General features: G+C 35.6%; 3 protein-coding genes across 3 annotated transcripts; 1 reads left to right on the forward strand and 2 right to left on the reverse strand.

Moving 5' to 3' along the window:
• Positions 1-854: 854 nt before the first annotated feature.
• On the reverse strand, positions 855-2,612 carry LOC136800588 (uncharacterized). Its single transcript, XM_067057244.1, has 4 exons — positions 2,473-2,612; positions 2,030-2,134; positions 1,426-1,653; positions 855-1,126 (listed from the first exon to the last, which is right to left on the reverse strand). Exons 1-4 carry the CDS (start codon positions 2,516-2,518, stop codon positions 957-959), a joined length of 549 nt encoding a protein of 182 aa, XP_066913345.1. The 5' UTR covers positions 2,519-2,612; the 3' UTR covers positions 855-956.
• A 4,570-nt stretch (positions 2,613-7,182) lies between these two features.
• LOC136800782 (mucin-2-like) lies at positions 7,183-11,216 on the forward strand. Its single transcript, XM_067057439.1, has 3 exons — positions 7,183-7,285; positions 9,195-9,431; positions 9,652-11,216. Exons 1-3 carry the CDS (start codon positions 7,183-7,185, stop codon positions 11,214-11,216), a joined length of 1,905 nt encoding a protein of 634 aa, XP_066913540.1.
• Positions 11,217-12,225: 1,009 nt separating this feature from the next.
• LOC136800614 (uncharacterized) lies at positions 12,226-16,949 on the reverse strand. The gene is made up of 5 exons (XM_067057260.1): positions 16,832-16,949; positions 16,556-16,612; positions 16,026-16,226; positions 15,818-15,856; positions 12,226-12,863 (listed from the first exon to the last, which is right to left on the reverse strand). Exons 1-5 carry the CDS (start codon positions 16,875-16,877, stop codon positions 12,652-12,654), a joined length of 555 nt encoding a protein of 184 aa, XP_066913361.1. The 5' UTR covers positions 16,878-16,949; the 3' UTR covers positions 12,226-12,651.
• Between the last annotated feature and the right edge of the window lie 1,722 nt (positions 16,950-18,671).

Below are 18,671 nucleotides of genomic sequence, written 5' to 3' on the forward strand. Positions count from 1 at the left end.
AGTCTAATGTTAAAACTCCGCGTAATTTTAAGCGCTTAAAAATTATTTGTGGTTTTAAAATTCTGATGGGGATCTCCCTTTTTTTATCGAATATTTTGATCATGATTGTAATTCGTATCGGAATTTAAATTCTTCAAAGAGGAAATATTTTTAAAAGATTTTTCCGAAACATTAAAAATAAGTATTAATTCAATTTTAGAATCGATTATGTTTTGATTAAGTTTTAAAACTCTTTATAGCCCCGTCTTTTACACCCTAATGGTATTTCCACTATGTTCCATTTTTTAAATGGTCAGATTCAGGGTCTTTCTAGATAAATCAACTAGTCTATCAAATTTCAAATTAAATTTCATTTTCATTCAATAAATAAACTAAGATACAATTACAAGTACAAAACAAATGCTTTGCAAAAGTCTATCAAAATAAATGAAATAGAGGTTTAGCTTAGTAATAAATTATGGCGTTAATACACTTTTCTTGAAATGATATGCATAAAATCATCATTGTGGGCCCAAATTATTTGAATGGCTGTTCATACAAGTTTTACAACAAGTTTCGTCAATCTTGTCACCTTAATGTACATGTTAGAAGCAATTTTTCAGTTTTGAGACGAGACCCTCAAATGATTTTCTCGAGAAGAGTGTATTATTATAAATCAAAGAAAAATCGTTTTTAATCATTTTTGTGTGGTTTCATATATCGATATTAGCCAATTGAAAACTTTAGGAATCAAATTACCTTAAAAGGGAAAACTTAGTCTGGGAAGGTTTTTTCGTCGTGGCAAACTTTGTCATTTTTGTGAAAATCATTTTTGCTAGTACCCCGATTGAAGTTGGCAAGATATCCTTATAAATAGAAATTTGTCATTTTGCTATAGTTTTCGTCACGTTCTTCTGATTAAGTTTTCCCCTTTAACGTACTCTTCCTTTTGGTTTCATTGTGAGTATTGGCTGTTCTTACTCGGCAAGGCTGGTCATGCAGCATTTGTATTTGGCATCAAATATGGTACCAGTTGGACAAAGCATACAATATCCAATACCATGTACACATCGACAGTAGTTCAACACATTGGAGTGAGCTTCGTAACCATAAAGAGTTGAGCAAAATGGACACCCATCATCAGGACCTAATAGACAAAGAACGGATTATTAGCCTATTTTAGCCTAAGATTTGTGATATTTTTACGTCACTGCAGTAATCAATTTTATGGTTGAACACTCAGTTAGTAAATAAATCGATAACACGACTAAAATGTCATATATGGGCTACGGTAAAATTTAGTATGCAAAATCGACTTAGAATTAGGTTAACTAAATTTCACTAGTTTTGGAAAAGTTGTCCAGCTAAGATAATTCATCAAAGATGCATGTGATGGACATAACAGGTGTGAATATATAATGGAGAAAATAAAGACAAAACACTTACAAGCTCTCAATACTGGTGCTTTCGTTGGTGCTGGACACTTTTCTCCTCTCTTTAAACACATTTGGCAATTGGTGTCGAAGACTAAATCCCCAACACATCGTTGACATCTGCTGGCTTCTTTGTTGCAAAAAATAAACCAATGGTCATCATCTGGGTGAATCGTCTTGAAATTCTTGATTTTGATGTTTTCACAAACAGATTTGACCTTCTCTGTTAATCCGAATCGACCTGAAATTTATTCCATAAATCTTTAAAATCAAAACCAATCGCCGGTGTCGCTAGGCACTTATCTACTAAAGCATAACTTGGCAGACCGCACCTTTTAGCACTCGAGTATGGTATTATCGTATTATGACATGGCTTCAGTCCTTATTTTAGCAGAACAGATATCTTATACCACTTGGGAAAAAATTATTTATGAAATTAAAAATTGCAAGTCGTTCTAAAGTTATCTGACCGATAAACGATATACGTCCTCAATCAAAAGGGGTCCGCTGGTCACTGAGACAGAGATGTGACTTAGATGACTCATCAAGAAGCAAGTGACCAGGAAAATTGATAATATTGAATCCACAAAATTGGTATATAACAGACAGTATCTTACATGGAAGATTTGGTGGTGTTGGGATAATTCTTGTTGTGTATGGTTTCTCTGTTGGAAGTGGTTTACCGTCTGGTCCAAGGCCATTGCCTTTCTCTTCAATGAAAGCTAAAAAGGGAAAACCAGTTCCATTCGTCAGAGATTTCCAAAATCATGGAGTTAAAAATGAAAAAAAAACTTAGCATCATTTCAAAACAGATTCGGTAGGGTCGATGAAATAAGTCTTTAAATTCAATAGAAAATGGTAGACGGAGTGTCAAAGATTAATCATGAACAAGCGGTTAAAAAAATTGTATATTTGCGGTGATTCAAGTGGGGCACTGTTCAAATTATGCTGGAGAATGCTGTATAAATTTCAGAAGAAAGAAGTATGTAGTATGTCGTCTTAAAAAAATTGAACGATGCTGGAGCTTAATATTCTTTAATCATTTATTCGCTCTTCTTACCTTGAGTTAACACACAGCATAATCCAAGGATGATTAAAGTCTTCATTTTTATGAGTTTCGTTAGCTCAACGTCTTACCAATTCTTCTTCTTTTTCGTTTTATGGAAACTTTGTTGCGATGTGACTTTTTCAGACATTACATGGCCTTATTTATACCCTATTTAGCGACTTTCAGATTACATAAAAGTCTGAATGAGTCCAGGATGCAACTAAGATATTCATATCTTTTTAAAGACACACCTCATGTCATAATTATTCTTTGTCATCAGGGTGATTAGTAACTGATTCTTTTCATGACCTGCGACCCCGGCCCGGACACACGATAATCACGTTTCCCCATGGAAACTGCCTCGCTTTTTTATTCTGAAAGGGAAATGAGAATTTAAACAAGTTGATAGATGATTGGCTTCTTCAATGAAATATTTGACATTTACTTCGTCCTTTAAAGTTACAAACACGTTTTTATAAGAACAAACCTATATGATAATATAACAATTCCGAGGCAGAATGCTTAGAACAAGTTAAGAACATTTTAAGGCATTCGCAGACTCTAAAACACCCGATTTCCTGGAAAATGAATTGACAAAATGCCTACAAAATGGTGAAAATATGAACATGTCAAGAACACTCATATTTTTAAACTCAAAAAGCTAAGAACATTTCCGTTTCAAAAATTTTAGATGTTCTTATAAAAAATATGTACATTTTTAATGTTTCTAACGTTCAATCATGGTTAGCTTACTAAAAGCTCCATCAAAGAGATCAAATGATGGACAGTTCATACGTCATTGACGTCAGACATCCTGCAATCAGATGTCGCTTCCAAAGAATACCAAGGCACAATTAAAAATATTGATTGATTATTTTTTCCGTATTTTTCAAGAACAAAAGAATGAAAAAATGGGTAATCAGATGAATCTACCTACCGTGTTGTTGCACGGCTAATTAACGCAGTAAATTAGGTTAATTATCATTTCTTATTGGTTTTGTATGCGGTTATAAATCTCACAACTTGATATTATTTTTAGCACTTTATTGCTTTGTTTTTGGTACCTCAAAACCAAAATTTAATTGCCAATTAAAATCTATTGTTTTCGAATTTATTGCTTTCTCTGGTTTTATGGCAGGTGTTTTGTTATTAATGAGTCAACATCAGTGTGTAATTACGTTTTGGCACCGAAAAGTCATTTAATATGAAATTGAGGAAAGTCGTTAAAGGTAAGTATTGTTTTTCATCTTTATTTTGAAAGGATTTGAAGTCAGCTATGGTAATACAATTTAGAAATTGGGGGCATATCATACGTGATTCACTGATTATCTTGATAAAGAAATCATAAGTACCGACCGATATTTCGATCCCATTTTTATTTGCATTCTATTTGATGATTTTTAGCCCTGTTCTCGGTGATAAATTTAGATGCGCCCAAGACTAATGTTTCCCATCTATCAGAAAAGAGGTTGTCCTGGGGAGGAGGTTGGATTCTAACGTCTGGACATTAGGTGCGGGCTTATAGAATATGTCCGGTGTTGGAAGATCGATTATTGCACACGGACTACAAAAACCACCGCACCTTTGAGCTCCTATCATTACTCTGATATTGGTTTTAAGAATTAACTGTTTCAAGTGCTAATCTTTAGCACTTTTAGCATAAACCTCTGTTACTAGGTGTATTTGAAATGGTGAATGATGTTTCTGAGCTTCCTGAAGAATCACTCAAAGAATCTGTCACCAGATTGATAAGACCATGATAAAAAGTTTTAAATGATTTGAGAGGAAACTCTTAACAAGAGAAAATCAACACATTGAATCAGATGACCTCGATCTGTCTCCTTAGCCAGGGCAAAAACTTTTTTATTTCATTCGGACTTAATGAGATTGTTACAAACGGCTCTGGATCCAACTGTGAATAAAGACAGAGTGTGTCCGGAAAATTTACCCGGTAAATTTCCCCGGTGAGCTCCTACCTAGTGAATTTCCCTTGGTGTGCTCCCACCCACATATTCTTGCTTCGAAATTTTCGTAGACATCCAATGTTTTTTACAGGAATCAAACAGGGTATTATGTGCTAATGACAACTATATTTAAAAAGACCATACTGCCTTCACCCCGCCCAAGCCGCGACTAGTTTACCTCAAGATAACCCATCTCCATCAATAAGAACTCAGTGAACAGAGCAGTTTCTCATGATGTCCTTGTAGTGGTTACTAGCTCTGATAAGATTCAATAGTTAAATAGATCTGTTTTTTGGTTGCGAGATTTTCGAATTGCCTGTTTTGTTGAATCGCAATCATTAGGACATTGTAAGCTGGGAGGGAGGGGTCAAAGGGACCTATCGTTTTTAGGTGTAGTTGCAAAGGCAGATTATTCAGACTTCCCAACAATGTAAGGTTCGATTGGAGAGACGCTTCACTGAAAGGATGTAAAGATAAAAGAAAAAACGAGCTTTGTAAGGTTTTTTGCAGAGATATGCTTAAATTTGGCAATTTTCTCTCCCCACTGAAAGGGTTCAATTTCGACACCTAGCTTTTAATCTGAATTCAAATCAACCCCCCCCCCTTCGGTCTTTTTAATCGATTTTTCTAAAATAACCAATTATTTGCAGGAAACTCGGCAGAATTTCATCAGCAAATTTGCCTGAATATTTTTTTCACCGTTATTTTTGTGACATCCCCTGTCTCATTAACCCGGTGGCGTTTTAAACGGATGAAAATCTTCACCAAAACTTTCACTGGGGCAAGGAAAGTGATTTTTTTTCAATTGGAAATATTATGGTAGGGCGTTAGGAAAACATGATAACTTTGGAATGGATAATGTTAAGAATAGTTGGAGGAAAAGATTATTTTAGACACTCATTATTCCCAATAGGGCTTAAAATTATAAGCCGTTTGTCCCCATTTTTCACATACCGGATTATCCATCGTGGTGGATCTGATCAGTCGCTGGGTGTGTTGTGAGATGAAAACCCTGCCGGGTCATATAAAAGATTTTACAATATTGTACTCGATGCTTCTCTACTTTTTGCTCAGCAACTGGAATAGACGGGTCAACGGTGAGTGGAAAAATTCATAGAAAAGAGTGGCGCCCTTCCTTACTTTCGGGTAGACAGCTAGATTAAAAGGTACCCTTCAGATATCATTCTCGACTTCGGTCGCAGTTTTACAATTGATTTTAGAATAGATCATAGGCTAAAAGAATGGGTTATTAAAATCTTGAAAGTGATAACTGTGATACTACATATCAATCAAATTGGTCCTAATTCAAGAAAGTATTATTAAAGTGACGCATAGATCCTCTTCCTAGGACCTATGTTAGCATTTGTACTTACGGGGCCATACAACACATGCCGACCGAGTACCTTCTCTGATAGCCTTGGTACTTACGGGGCCTTTGTCATATGCCAACCGTGTACCTTATTTTCCTATAGGAGTGACCTCGATATATGAAATATATAAGCTCAGGGTCAGCAGACAAAAGAAAGTATTATATAAGTTACGCCGACTCCAGGAAGCATTTTATAAAATAGAACTTTCTCTGACGTTATTTTGCAAGCATCTGGCTGAAATGATAGCAGACAAGAGACATGAAACTTTTTCAAAAGTTACTAACGGCATTTGAACTGTCATATACTTTTTGCTCGTTAGATCTACAAGTTACAGTGAGATGCATCCATGGATTGAGAGGTAGAGTACGATTCCCTCAAGATGAAATTTAAAAATGATTTTCTAACACGTGATTCTAAAATATCTAATTCCAAAAGATCCATGCCGGGACAGGCTCCGGGCTCCGTTGCAAGTATATTTTTACATTTTTCAATACCAACTTGTGTGTAATTTCTGTAGTATTATTACATTCAGAAAATGCTTCAACGGAAAAAAATATATATCTACATTTTATAGATACAACATTTTATCAAATATGCGTATAGATATTTCGTCCTTCACATGGAAAGTACTTTTCATCGAATAATTTTTCATTATTTTGAGGGGCAGACAAACGCATTATGGCTTAACTCACTGAAAATTCTGTGTTAAGGCGGAAAATATCTATCCGCAAGGTCTGATGAATGTGAAATCGAAATCATCAAATTTCCTGCTTTTTTCAATGAGAACAAGAAATAGGAACATAAGGCTTTGAGGCCAAAAAAAAGGTTTTATTTTTACATAAGTGCTGCCGTTTCATATCAGACACATGTTTCATATCAGTACATTGTCTCACTATTGTTATATTGTGCCGATGTAAACAATAAAAAATGCTTTTTTTCTCATCAATGACCAATTATGCTCCACATCCGTGTCAATCCAATATGAAAAATCTTGGAAATTAAAATTGATGAGTAAGCAAACGATATCACTCTAATTTAAAAACAAAACCTTTAAGAACATTCTGAGAATATTCTATAACTTTGTAGGGTTCATAACATGCAATTTTTTAGGAAATTAACATCAAATACTCTTAGGCACCTCGTGCCTAAATAATATGTTGATTTCAATTTACTTCAATTAATTTCAAAAATAAGGCTCGAAAACAAAAAAGTTAACTACACCCGAAAGTTCAAAAAATCTTCTCATAGGAAAATTTGGTATTTCATTTCCACCCCTTCTGTCTAATTACTGATGACTGTTAGATAATAGGTTTATCATTTCCATCTTGATTAGTTTCCTCAAGGGACATATCTGGTGGAAATGATTAAGAATGTGTATCTATTTAAAGATGGCTTACCTGACGGTGAAGGTTTTTGTTTTTCTTGATGTTGCTATAGTGAAGTTGTTTATGATCGGGGCTGTGATTTATAAAAGTGGATACAATCCATCAAGTACAAGGAAATGCAAGTAACGATTTTGTTTAAAACGTGCTTTTCTGGTCGAAGACTGCTTTGAGAATTGTTGTGTTTAGAAGTCGTGCTTCGTAAAGAATTTATTGAAAATTTACAACAATAATAGCTGTCAGTTTCAAATTGTTCATGGATGTGTTGTGATGAAGTTTCAATTATTACCAAAAGTGTAATCAGAGGTAGTTTTATCATTGTATAGAGAATTTGGGTATTTCAACGGTTATTTTTTCAGAATTTAAAGCTCGGGCGAGAATTGCAGTTTCAATACTTTTCCACTTTGTTTCATTGGATTTTTAGATTTGGGAGAAGTTAAGTGGTTTCCCACCAAGCTATATTCTCAGCCTTATATCGGAAGCTTTGAGTTTTTAGATCATGAAATGCTAAGCTCCTAAGGCTTACTTACTTTAAAACACTTAAAAATCACTTGCGGGTTTGCAGTGTCGATGGAATTCTCCTTTTCGGAATATTTGAACCTTTTTGATTTTAAATCTTCATTCAAAATTTTCGTATCTTTCTTATATAAAAAGTTTTACTGTAAAGTTGGTAATTCTTGCTGTTTTTGGTGCTACTTTACACCCCCTTCTGACAGACCTGGTGAATTTATACTCCAAGTTTTGTCCCCGCTGAAAATAATCAAATAAAAAAATCCTCACTGGAACATTTTGTGCTATTTCTTCCACCCCCACTGAATTGTCTAACTTAAAAACAAGGGAATTCAAATCTCCAGCCATGGGAATATCTATTCTCCGTCGAGTTTTAGTCCAATATATTTACCTCCACTGACTGAGAAAATCCCACCGGGTCTGTGAGAAGGAGGTGTTACTTTTCATCCACGAAAGATTCGAAAAATTTCAACACATAACGACCAATCGATATTCTATTCAGCGCGCAATCAACACAGAGAAAAGTAACCATGACGACCATCCAAGATCTTGGATGAGGGTCATAGTCGATATTTTTATTCCCGTCGTTGAAAACACAACTCAGAAATGTCATCAACGCTTTGTAGAAAGAGTCAGTGATAGAGAATCATAATACAAGATTTCATCTCTGTTATTTCGATTCCATTGAAGTAATATTACCATAATTAATAATCTAGTAATTACTGTTATACATTTGGGAATCATGTAGAAGATTTCTTTTGAGAGAAACTCATTTCAATTACACTTAGAAGTTTCTGGGGAATGCTGATACAGTCTGCTAGACATTAATATGGTAATATTTGCTCTTCATCTTTGATTCTTTCTACAGTGATTAGATATTGACACATGCGCGATAAATTTTTTATTATTGGTCTTCAGAGGTTAATATATTCTTTGAAAACTTAACCTCTGATACTCAGGGTACTGATCACAGAGAGATTGATTCCAGAAGAAGATTCACCAAAAGCCATCAAATCCAACTGTGAATTCACTAAAATCACCAAAATCCGTCTGCTCCAAAACTAACAGTCTTATCAGTGTCATTAATTCTACCATCAGATTAGACAAGAAACAACAACCACATCTACTAACAAACCAAAAACCATCAATAATCAAACCATCAATCATCAACCATCTTCTAATTCAATAGAAACATCATCACCACCTGCTAATTCACCAGAACCATCAACTCCATCTCCAAATTCACTAAAAACACCATCTCCATCTGCTAATTTGCCAGGACTATCATCTATCATATTCACGTTCTAGAACCTGCTTATTCATCAGAACCATTAACTCCATCTGATTATTCATCAGAACCATCAACTCCACCTACTAACTCACGAGAACGATCAACTCTATCTCCTAATTCACCAGAACCATCAACTCCATCTGCTAGCTCACTGGAGCCATCAACTCCACCTACTAATTCACCATAATCACATTATATCTATCTGTTAATTCACTAGAACCATCAACTCCATCTGCTAATTCACCGGAACCATCAACTCCATCTGTTAATTCACCAGATACATCAACTTCATCTGCTAATTCACCAGAACCATCAACTCTACCTACTAACTCACGAGAACCATCAACTCAATCTGCTATTTCACCAGAACCATCATCTCCATCTGCTTATTCACTAGGGCCATCAACTCCATCTGCTAATTCACCAGAATCATCACCTCAATCTGGGCAATCTGGTAATTCAACAGAGTCATCAACTCCATCTGCTAATTCACCGGAACCATCAACTCCACCTACTAACTCACGAGAAACATCATCTCCATCTGCTTATTCACCAGGGCCATCAACTCCATCTGCTAATCCACCAGAACCATCAACTCCATATGTTAATTAATCAGAACCATAAGCCAGCTGCTAACTCATCAGAACCATCAACTCCCTCTGCTAACTCATCAGAACCATCAACTCCATCTGCTAACTCACCAGAACCATCAACTCCTTTTGCTAACTCACCAGAACCATCAACGCCATCTGCTAACTCACCAGAACCATCAACTCCATCTGCTAACTCACCAGAACCATCAACTCCCTCTGCTAACTCACCAGAACCATCAACGCCATCTGCTAACTCACCAGAACCATCAACGCCATCTGCTAACTCACCAGAACCATCAACTCCATCTGCTAACTCACCAGAACCATCAACTCCATCTGCTAACTCACCAGAACCATCAACGCCATCTGCTAACTCACCAGAACCATCAACGCCATCTGCTAACTCACCAGAACCATCAACGCCATCTGCTAACTCACCAGAACCATCAACTCCATCTGCTAACTCACCAGAACCATCAACTCCATCTACTAACTCACCAGAACCATCAACTCCATCTACTAACTCACCAGAACCATCAACTCCATCTGCTAACTCACCAGAACCATCAACGCCATCTGCTAACTCACCAGAACCATCAACTCCATCTACTAACTCACCAGAACCATCATCTCCATCTGCTAATTCACCAGAACCATCAACTCCATCTGCTAATTCACCAGAATCATCAACGCCATCTGCTAACTCACCAGAACCATCAACTCCATCTGCTAACTCACCAGAACCATCAACTCCATCTACTAACTCACTAGAACCATCAGCTCCATCTACTAACTCACCAGAACCATCAACGCCATCTGCTAACTCACCAGAACCATCAACGCCATCTGCTAACTCACCAGAACCATCAACGCCATCTGCTAACTCACCAGAACCATCAACTCCATCTGCTAACTCACCAGAACCATCAACTCCATCTGCTAACTCACCAGAACCATCAACGCCATCTGCTAACTCACCAGAACCATCAACGCCATCTGCTAACTCACCAGAACCATCAACGCCATCTGCTAACTCACCAGAACCATCAACTCCATCTGCTAACTCACCAGAACCATCAACTCCATCTACTAACTCACCAGAACCATCAACTCCATCTACTAACTCACCAGAACCATCAACGCCATCTGCTAACTCACCAGAACCATCAACTCCATCTACTAACTCACCAGAACCATCATCTCCATCTGCTAACTCACCAGAACCATCAACGCCATCTGCTAACTCACCAGAACCATCAACTCCATCTACTAACTCACCAGAACCATCATCTCCATCTGCTAATTCACCAGAACCATCAACTCCATCTGCTAACTCACCAGAACCATCAACTCCATCTGCTAACTCACCAGAACCATCAACGCCATCTGCTAACTCACCAGAACCATCAACGCCATCTGCTAACTCACCAGAACCATCAACGCCATCTGCTAACTCACCAGAACCATCAACGCCATCTGCTAACTCACCAGAACCATCAACTCCATCTACTAACTCACGAGAACCATCAACTCCATCTACTAACTCACCAGAATCATCAACTCCATCTACTAACTCACCAGAACCATCAACTACAACTATTTTTTTAAATCTGTTTGACTTTTCACAAACACTTATTTCTCCATGACTGTCACAAAAGATATCCTTAATTAGCTCGTTGACGGAGTTGCATCGTAGACGTTATCCTCAAATACACCTATCAACATTTAAAGCATGATGGGACTGGGCGGCTCCTGTTAACCAGGTAACATGACTTCAAAATGCCTGAAGTTATTGCATTGACATTCTCATAAAACAAAGATTTTTGACGTCATCTTCTTGTAAATTCAATACCAACCATACAAAAGCTAACCGCACCGTTAATGGTTGATAAATGTATCCTCGAATCAGCTCTAACAATGACCTGCCAGAGTCATATAATCGTCAACTTTGAAAATTAATAACCAACACACGTCTTCCTCGATGCTGTGGTCGAAGATCAAAACTTTGAAAGGCGGGTCACAAGTTTTGAAAAAGGATTTCATTCCCCCTCCAAAGAGATTTGGGTCTTGACATGGATATAAACGTCAAGTAAATATGCTGTATTAATTGTTTTTATCCTCGTAAGATTTTTCTGTACCTCCCTGGCCCCTCCCGTGAATGCTTGTCAGCATTACGTTGTATTTATTTGTTATCATAAGTACCAATCTATTCTTTATTTTTCAGAATCGCCATAACTAAGGATGATGTAACCGTGGTGTAACTAAGGATAATGCGTAAACCGAGCTAATTACCGAATCTAACCCGGATATTTAATTTATTCGCAATCTACGTAATTAAGAAGAAGAGATAAAGAAAGAGCCGGATCTATTTAAAGAAACTCGTTAGCTCCAGGACAAAGGAAGTCGTTATATGACACATGGTCGAGATAGTATTGGCTACTAAGAAGGAAGGGCGGTAACACCCACACTGAACTAACTTTTAAATGCAGTCATATCTCATTAACTCTATTATGTTATGGTCTAACTCAATATCTAAGCTTCGGTCACTTTACGGGGATAATAATGTTACAGTGGGAGTGTGACAAGGATTAAAATGATACTATGATGTTTTTTTACAAAATAAATAAAAAATTGACACTTGTTTTGTTTCTTTTTCCAATTACAATAGACTTTGCATCTAAATAACAAAATTTTGTTTCATCCATTATAGATTTCTAACAATCATATTTTTCGCTTTTCCTAAGTTACAAAAAAAATCATAAATAAAATATTCTTTATTTTCAAAACAACAAATATTCCTTTTCCAAGGGTTAAGTTGATTACACTGGTTAAGAAGTTTAATAATGTTTTTGACAAGGCCGTTTTGATAATTTTGGAGCTATCAAAAATTTCGCTTTTTAAAATTCTAGGTTAAAAATCTGAAAATCTAAAAATTTAAAGTGTGCGTATAGCTCCATTTAAAACAGTTCACCGTTGACCATAAAACAAAGCTTCTATATGAAATGTTTTCATAATAAACTACATATAGTTAAGGCAGAAATATTTAAATTTCAATGCTCCGTTAAGAAACCAATAACAGATTTAATTTTGAGATGGACATGCACGACCATTTTTGTGATTGACACAACATCCCTTCTGTCGATTAAAGATCTGTCCACATGGGCATGGCATACATTTTGGTGAACCCCAGACACATTGGCAAAAATTCCTTGGGTTTCTGTGGAAGGTGTATCCGCCATTGACTAGTTTTGATCCATCACCGCTTGGACAGAATGGACATCCGTCATCAGGGCCTGTAAAATGAATTAAGATTTAAGATTGAGAAATTGCATTTAACTTGTCAAAGCAATTGGTTATTTTTCAAAAGGTTTATGTATATGGCTTTCTTATTGACTTCAAAAATTCCAAGTTTCCTCAGCGAAAAAACTGAAAAAATAACGATGAAAGTTGATTTGATAGACATGGAAAGGAAATCCAGGCATCTTTGGAAAGAATCACGAACAACGATGTTTTCCTTGCAAGTTGTTCTTAATCCATAAGAAAATAAAGTTTGAATAAAAGCTTTTTTGTCCGATTGTGAATCAAATCAGTTTTTCAGTAACTTTTCATTTGAATTTCTCAAGTATGTTTGAAATCAATTATGGGTATGGGTTATCGTCCAAAAGCCACAATTGTCATTCATTATAGCAATTAGAATTGGGGAATATCTAATTACGAGTTAATTAGCAATTACGTTTAAATTTAACTTTCTAAGTAATAGGTCATGAAGATTTGGCAAATCGGAATAAAAAAGCAATTACTGTTTCTAAGGTTAACGAAGTTATTATGCAATGCACATTTTTAATGACTGTTATGCTTTAATTTCTAAATTAATAAAAAATAATAATTCATTACGTCGATGCTTCGATGCATTTATCGGATAAAATAAAGGATGTGCCTTTCAAACGATAATTAGTGAAAATGAAAAAGAAATAATTTAGTGTCCATTAAGAAAATTTTTAATTGTTGTTTTGTTTTCGTTTGTGTTCATATTATTCAACAATTGCGTTAATTCATAATTTTCACGAATGTCTTTTTTTTAATTCAAGAATTCAAAGCACTGTTTACATAAACTTTTTTCTCGTGTGACCTAGCCTTGTTTAGAAAATGAGTAACCAAATTGGTAAACGTTGCCAATATATCACTATCCCGTATGGTCGGGAAATCTATTTAAGTTAGTGGTCATTGTTGCTCCGGCCTAGGAGCCTTAAATTCTCTCTCGTCCGACGACGACGACAACGACGGTCAAGACATTTTTTTTTGTTTATCTAATCCGATGATCTATTCCGATTTAATAAAAACGGATTATCTGGATTTCGATAATATTGCGAAAGTATTTAGAAAAAGATGGCTGCCGAAAGTGGGCTTTCTGCAAATCTCAGTGAAAGATAGTGATCATTTTCATCATTATTCATGATGTTTTGGACATGATTTATGAGAAGTTTGATGCATACTGGTCTAATAATGTGGAAAGACTTTGGAGAAATTTAGGCCATGAATCGTCAGCTGCTCGAGTGCTTAAAATCTTGCATATGGCTAACTTCTCTAGTTTTATGGACGCACAAAAAAAAACATAAAACTCTGTAACTTGACAATGGAATGAAACTTTCAAACACACATCCATTGGAATTCGAAAGAGAATACTAAAATTACAACATTACAGTGCAAATTTGAAAACGATCTGAGCAGTTTAAATTGTGGTGTTATGTGTATGGCTGAAAAAATGATGATCCTGACTGGGCGACCGTTCCTTTTGATTTTTCAAACCCGACACAGATATTTTACAAACATATCACTATGAGAATTCAATAAAGGATATTAAAACACAATTCCTGTGTAAATTTGAACAAGATTGGAGAAATTTTCACAGTATTATGGCTTAAAATGATCGTTTTTGGACTTTGTTGTTTGTTATTGTCGTAATTTCATCATGGCTGGCGACCGTTCCTTTTGATTTTTCAAACCCGACAAAGATTTTTTACAAATATATCACTATGAGATTTCAGTAAAGGATACAAAAAACAATTCCTGTGTAAATTTGAAACAAGATTGGGGTAATTTTCACAGTGTTATGGCTGAAAATGATCGTTTTTGGACTTTGTCGTAATTTCATCGCGGCTGGTGACCGTTCCTTTGATTTTTCAAACCCGACACAGATTTTTTACAAACATATCACTATGAGAATTCAGTAAAGGATACTAAAACACAATTCCTGTGTAAATTTGAACAAGATCGGAGAAATTTTCACAGTGTTATAACTGAAAATGATATTTTTTGGACTTTGTCGTAATTTCATTGGCTGGGGCGACCGTTCCTTTTGAAGATTTTTCAAACCCTGAAACAGGTTTTTTCCAAATATACCACTATTTATTACATACACACTATTGTACCATTTTATTTGGTTTATCCTACTCTCCCTCAAGTATTATCCCAACAGAAAAAATCATGCTTTGCTAAAAGCCCTGGACCTCTAATTTAGGCTATTTTTCTCCCCGAAATTTTATCTGGACAATCAAATCAAGAACTTGGAGATATTGACTTCTAAATGTTTATCTCCTTTTATAGCTCCAATTTTGAACTTTTTAGTCCAGGATGAGTGGACGGGGATGGGGTTGGTTCTTTAGGCAAGAAAGTGCATGTGTAATCACTTAGAAGAGCTAAACTTCCAGCTGGTTTTTTTATTCGTTAAGATTATTTCTCATACTCGCTCTGCAATAGAATTATTACTGGGCTTTCTGATCTGTTCTGATTAGCAGTTTGTGGGCAACGTTCTAACACAACTAACTCAACAAGCTCATCTTTCACATCTTTTAATCTCTTAAGCCGGAGCTTCCAGCGCAGCTGGTTTATTTCTCTTAGTTTCGATGACGTCAAAACTCTAATGAAGGTGTAACTATTGTGTAAAGAAGATCCGCTAAATTCAAATTGAAATGATTTTCCTGAAAATAATTTGAAATGTTGCCAACATTTTGACTCTAGAAGTCATTTCCTCCTTGTAGATTAGAAAATATGCATTTTTAGAAGCACAAATGATGAAAAAGTGCAATGTTACTCTCTGTAATTAAAATCTTTCTCTGATTCGAAGAAAACTTTTGGTCTTTTTTCCAGTCCATTCTTCCAGGTTCCTTGGTATAGATAAAACAATGATTTTCCACTAGGAGGAGACAGGGTTCTCAGCGAAATAAAAAAGAAATATTTAGATACTTACAGTACCATTCGACTGGTGGAGGTAATTTCTTTGGGCATTCTGAAAATTAAAAAAGAAATTAGTCAAAACAAAGTCGTCAACGGTTCAAGTTAATAAGAATCTTCTTTGAATAATTCAGGTTCCCAAATTGAAAGTGTATTTTTGAAACAGAATTAACTGTTTGTTCCAACAGCCGTTCTAAAAGGTTGATTTCATTTTGTTTCCTTACTTTCTCCAGGGTACAAGCACATTTGGCAATCTTCGTTCAACTCTAATTCGTGGTGAGGATCACATCGTTGGCAAGTTCCACCAATGTTTCCTTCAGTACCTCCACAAGAGATGAACCATCTTGGATGGTTTGGATGTTTGAATAATTTGTTTGGTTTGTATTCACAGAACTGTAATGTAAATGGACTTGGATGACCATCACCTGAAGAGAAGAAGTAAATGAAGATGAAAATGAGGAAAATGAAGGATATTTGAATGTTAGAGACAGAAAATATGTTGCTAAAATCTGGTACCAGCAAATGGTGATAATCAAGTAAATTTACCGATGAACATTTGAAGATATCTAGAAAAACCTAGCTCAATACAGGCGTTCCAGTTTCACTGAGCCTTATATGCTACTCTTAAAGTTTAAATTGAAGATGGCTGGCTAAATAGTGCCACCATTTCCTTGTTTCTTTAAGATCTAAGTAAAGGATGAAGAGAGTGTTAACTTTTACGGCTAATTAAACTCAAACAAACATGAAGACTTACAGTCAATTGGTGGTGTAGTTGTCTTGGTGATCAATGGAACTGTCATTGGACCAAAAGCTATGAAAAGAAGATAGTAATGACATTAATTTTCGTTGATACGTTTATGTATGACCAGTAACGTGAAATAAAGATTAGCCAATGCTGCCATTACTTTTCAAGGTTCTATCAACGCTACTATCGCAATTATTACCCCCTATATACTTTCAAAGTACAATATAATATCTAAAACCATAGACTCTGATTCTTTGCTTTGATTTCTACAAAATAAAAACATACCAAAAGCTGTTGCCAGCATTGCAGCAAGAAGAAAAAGTGTCTTCATTGTTGTTTGAGTTTCTTCTTCAACTTTTCCTTGTTTTTCAGAATGTGTATCTTAAGTGTTCGATGTCAAGTGAGCTAGTTACCAAAGCTTCGGTGTATTTTATACAGTATTTACAATTGATTATAATAGCTATTACAAATAAGGTCATTGAAGAATTTCTGTTACGAATTATGTAATGAGGTTGACAAAACATCCTGAAGAAGAAAGAAACAATCGAACACAACCTTATTGATTAGCGTAATTAAATCAAAACATATAGGAGGAATTATTTCTCTCTCTCTCTCTCTCTGTAAATCACTTTCTGAAATTAGTTTGGCATCCGTTGCTAATTAACTTGGCTATACTGTCACAAGGATTTCGTCGTAGGTTCTAGTTAATACATAGTCGGAACGATAAAACAAAGAAAAAAGAAGAAAAGAAGAAAATGACATTAGAAACAACATTTGCAACATTTTTAATTGAGTGATAAAAATATATTACATTACCTTGAAAACGTAAATTGACGCACCCATTAGTTATGAAATTTGTACATTACATACTGTAAAATTGTGCTAATATGTATGATTAATTTCTAACAAATATGCCATCTTTAGTATCTATTTAGTATCTCTTCCTTCTTCTTTTCTATGAGTTCTAAGACTCCCGTACCCATTCAAAATTTAAGCAAGAATTATAGGATAAGAATTAACTTCTGCTAAAAAAAACCGTACGGAAAACCCTGGTCTGAATATATCATTGAGCTTAAAGCCCCGTAAGTGTTAAAACAGAAAACTACTGAAAACAGAACTCGATGAAATTTCCTAATGCATGTTATAAAATTAGTATTGAAATAGTTTCTTGCATACTACACCCCTTCTCACAGACCCACTGGAAACTCTTCTCATTGGAAAAATGGGCAAAAATATCGTCCCGGTGGAAAATTATACTGTAATTTTTGTCCCCGTTAAAAATACCAGATAAGCAAATCCTCACTGCAAAACTTAAACCCACCAGGTGTGTGAGAAGGGGGTGTCATACTAACACCCCTGCTAAGCAAAGTTGACTAAAGTGTCAAGACTTCCTTTACGGTTTGCTTACATAACAAGTGAGACTTTCGAATATACCACCAGGAAATTACTCTCTTTTTCTCTAACACGCGGAGCCATAAACTATATTTCAAACGACCCTTCTGAAGTCCGACACTGACATTTTTAAGGATATGGATTCCGTTCTTGACGAAATTTATCCAAAACTATGGCAGCAGATGAAAAATTAAGGATGTTAATATATTCTAAAAAGCATAACAATATTTTTTTTGATATATTAGCATCGTCTATAAATTTAATGGGTGTTTCGTTCACGTAATTGAATTATTTTCAAATATTTATTATGTTTTTATTTATATATCCTGGGATCATAGAAACAACCTGGCAACCCAATATATTAGGAAACGCTTATTTGCTTTCAACTTTCCGAATTAGGATAACTTATTTCAATTATCTTTTAGAAAGCGCTTGTATTTTAGTTACCAGTCTCATTTCCAAAAAGCTGGCAGCATTGCTGAGGACTAGTGAACCATACCCATGTATTATTGCCTTGGTGGCTGGAACTCCATATAGGGGGATACGAATTTCATCCCCATCGGAAAATTACTCTGAGCCCTCATTTCCCTCGGGGGGAGGGGGCACTAATATGGTCTGACCCACGGCATGTGCCGCTCTTAAGGGTAAGTATTTCGAGATCTTCAAAATTAACTGTAAGGGTGTGTTTGGTGAATGCTGAATCGCAAGTCTGACAATGAAAATCTGATGCATC

Source organism: Clytia hemisphaerica, unplaced genomic scaffold (genome assembly GCF_902728285.1).
Source record: "Clytia hemisphaerica strain Z4C2 unplaced genomic scaffold, Clytia hemisphaerica genome assembly, whole genome shotgun sequence".
Lineage (NCBI taxonomy): Eukaryota > Metazoa > Cnidaria > Hydrozoa > Leptothecata > Clytiidae > Clytia > Clytia hemisphaerica.